The 2,500-nt window shown below is 48.2% G+C and overlaps 1 protein-coding gene across 1 annotated transcript in view; it reads left to right on the plus strand.

Annotated features, from left to right (window-relative positions):
* The window catches only part of uba7 (ubiquitin-like modifier activating enzyme 7), a 64,473-nt gene that overhangs the window by 25,226 nt on the left and 36,747 nt on the right, over positions 1-2,500 (plus strand). Inside the window, exon 20 of the mRNA XM_030776521.1 lies at positions 2,464-2,500. This exon is cut by the window's right edge and continues 56 nt beyond it. Within this exon, the coding sequence (XP_030632381.1) occupies positions 2,464-2,500 (37 nt within the window). The remainder of the gene's footprint in view (positions 1-2,463) is intronic.

Here is a 2,500-nt window from a genome sequence, read left to right on the forward strand (position 1 = left end):
GACCCTGTAAAAGAGAGCCAAACTACTGACCTACAGACCAGTGTGTGACAGACCACCCCGTAAAAGAGAGCCAAACTACTGACCTACAGACCCACCCTTTAAAAAAGAGCCAAACTACTGACCTACAGACCAGCGTGTGACAGACCACCCTTTAAAAGAGAGCCAAACTACTGACCTACAGACCAGCGTGTGACAGACCACCCTGTAAAAAAGAGCCAAACTACTGACCTACAGACCAGCGTGTGACAGACCACCCTTTAAAAAAGAGCCAAACTACTGACCTACAGACCAGCGTGTGACAGACCACCCTTTAAAAAAGAGAGCCAACCCACTGACCTACAGACCAGCGTGTGACAGACCACCCTTTAAAAAAGAGCCAAACTACTGACCTACAGACCAGCGTGTGACAGACCACCCTTTAAAAAAGAGCCAAACTACTGACCTACAGACCAGCGTGTGACAGACCACCCTTTAAAAAAGAGCCAAACTACTGACCTACAGACCAGCGTGTGACAGACCACCCTTTAAAAAAGAGCCAAACCACTGACCTACAGACCAGTGTGTGACAGACCACCCTGTAAAAGAGAGCCAAACCACTGACCTACAGACCAGCGTGTGACAGACCACCCTGTAAAAGAGAGCCAAACTACTGACCTACAGACCAGTGTGTGACAGACCACCCTGTAAAAGAGAGCCAAACCACTGACCTACAGACCAGCGTGTGACAGACCACCCTTTAAAAAAGAGCCAAACTACTGACCTACAGACCCACCCTTTAAAAAAGAGCCAAACTACTGACCTACAGACCAGCGTGTGACAGACCACCCTTTAAAAAAGAGAGCCAACCCACTGACCTACAGACCAGCGTGTGACAGACCACCCTTTAAAAAAGAGACAAACTACTGACCTACAGGCCTGTGTGTGACAGACCACCCTTTAAAAAAGAGCCAAACTACTGACCTACAGGCCTGTGTGTGACAGACCACCCTTTAAAAAAGAGCCAAACTACTGACCTACAGACCAGCGTGTGACAGACCACCCTTTAAAAAAGAGCCAAACTACTGACCTACAGACCAGCGTGTGACAGACCACCCTTTAAAAAAGAGCCAAACCACTGACCTACAGACCAGTGTGTGACAGACCACCCTGTAAAAGAGAGCCAAACTACTGACCTACAGACCAGTGTGTGACAGACCACCCTGTAAAAGAGAGCCAAACCACTGACCTACAGACCAGCGTGTGACAGACCACCCTTTAAAAAAGAGCCAAACTACTGACCTACAGGCCTGTGTGTGACAGACCACCCTTTAAAAAAGAGCCAAACTACTGACCTACAGACCAGCGTGTGACAGACCACCCTTTAAAAAAGAGCCAAACTACTGACCTACAGACCAGCGTGTGACAGACCACCCTTTAAAAAAGAGCCAAACTACTGACCTACAGACCAGCGTGTGACAGACCACCCTTTAAAAAAGAGCCAAACCACTGATCTACAGACCAGTGTGTGACAGACCACCCTGTAAAAGAGAGCCAAACTACTGACCTACAGACCAGCATGTGACAGACCACCCTGTAAAAGAGAGCCAAACTACTGACCTACAGACCAGCGTGTGACAGACCACCCTGTGAAAGAGAGCCAAACTACTGACCTACAGACCAGTGTGTGACAGACCACCCCGTAAAAGAGAGCCAAACTACTGACCTACAGACCAGCGTGTGACAGACCACCCTTTAAAAAAGAGCCAAACTACTGACCTACAGACCAGTGTGTGACAGACCACCCCGTAAAAGAGAGCCAAACTACTGACCTACAGACCAGCGTGTGACAGACCACCCTGTAAAAGAGAGCCAAACCACTGACCTACAGGCCAGCGTGTGACAGACCACCCTGTAAAAGAGAGCCAAACTACTGACCTACAGACCAGCGTGTGACAGACCACCCCGTAAAAGAGAGCCAAACCACTGACCTACAGACCAGCGTGTGACAGACCACCCCGTAAAAGAGAGCCAAACTACTGACCTACAGACCAGCGTGTGACAGACCACCCTGTAAAAGAGAGCCAAACCCCTGACCTACAGACCAGTGTGTGACAGACCACCCTTTAAAAAAGAGCCAAACTACTGACCTACAGACCAGCGTGTGACAGACCACCCTGTAAAAGAGAGCCAAACTACTGACCTACAGACCAGCGTGTGACAGACCACCCTGTAAAAGAGAGCCAAACTACTGACCTACAGACCAGCGTGTGACAGCGCTGTCCATTCTAATTCATTAGCACAAATCTCTGCAGCTCATCCTGCTGATTAGCCAACATGGATTATCTGTCAAGCACTAATTTTCCAACGGTTTAATTTCATGGGTGTTAATGACTAATTATGGGTTGTTAATGACTAACTATGGGTGTTAATTACTGATGCATGTGATTGCTGTCATGAGAGTGCAACGCGTTTCTTTCTGTACAGGATGATGACACAAACTTTCACATGGACTACATTGTGG

The sequence above is a fragment of the Chanos chanos genome, chromosome 6 (assembly GCF_902362185.1).
Source record: "Chanos chanos chromosome 6, fChaCha1.1, whole genome shotgun sequence".
NCBI lineage: Eukaryota > Metazoa > Chordata > Actinopteri > Gonorynchiformes > Chanidae > Chanos > Chanos chanos.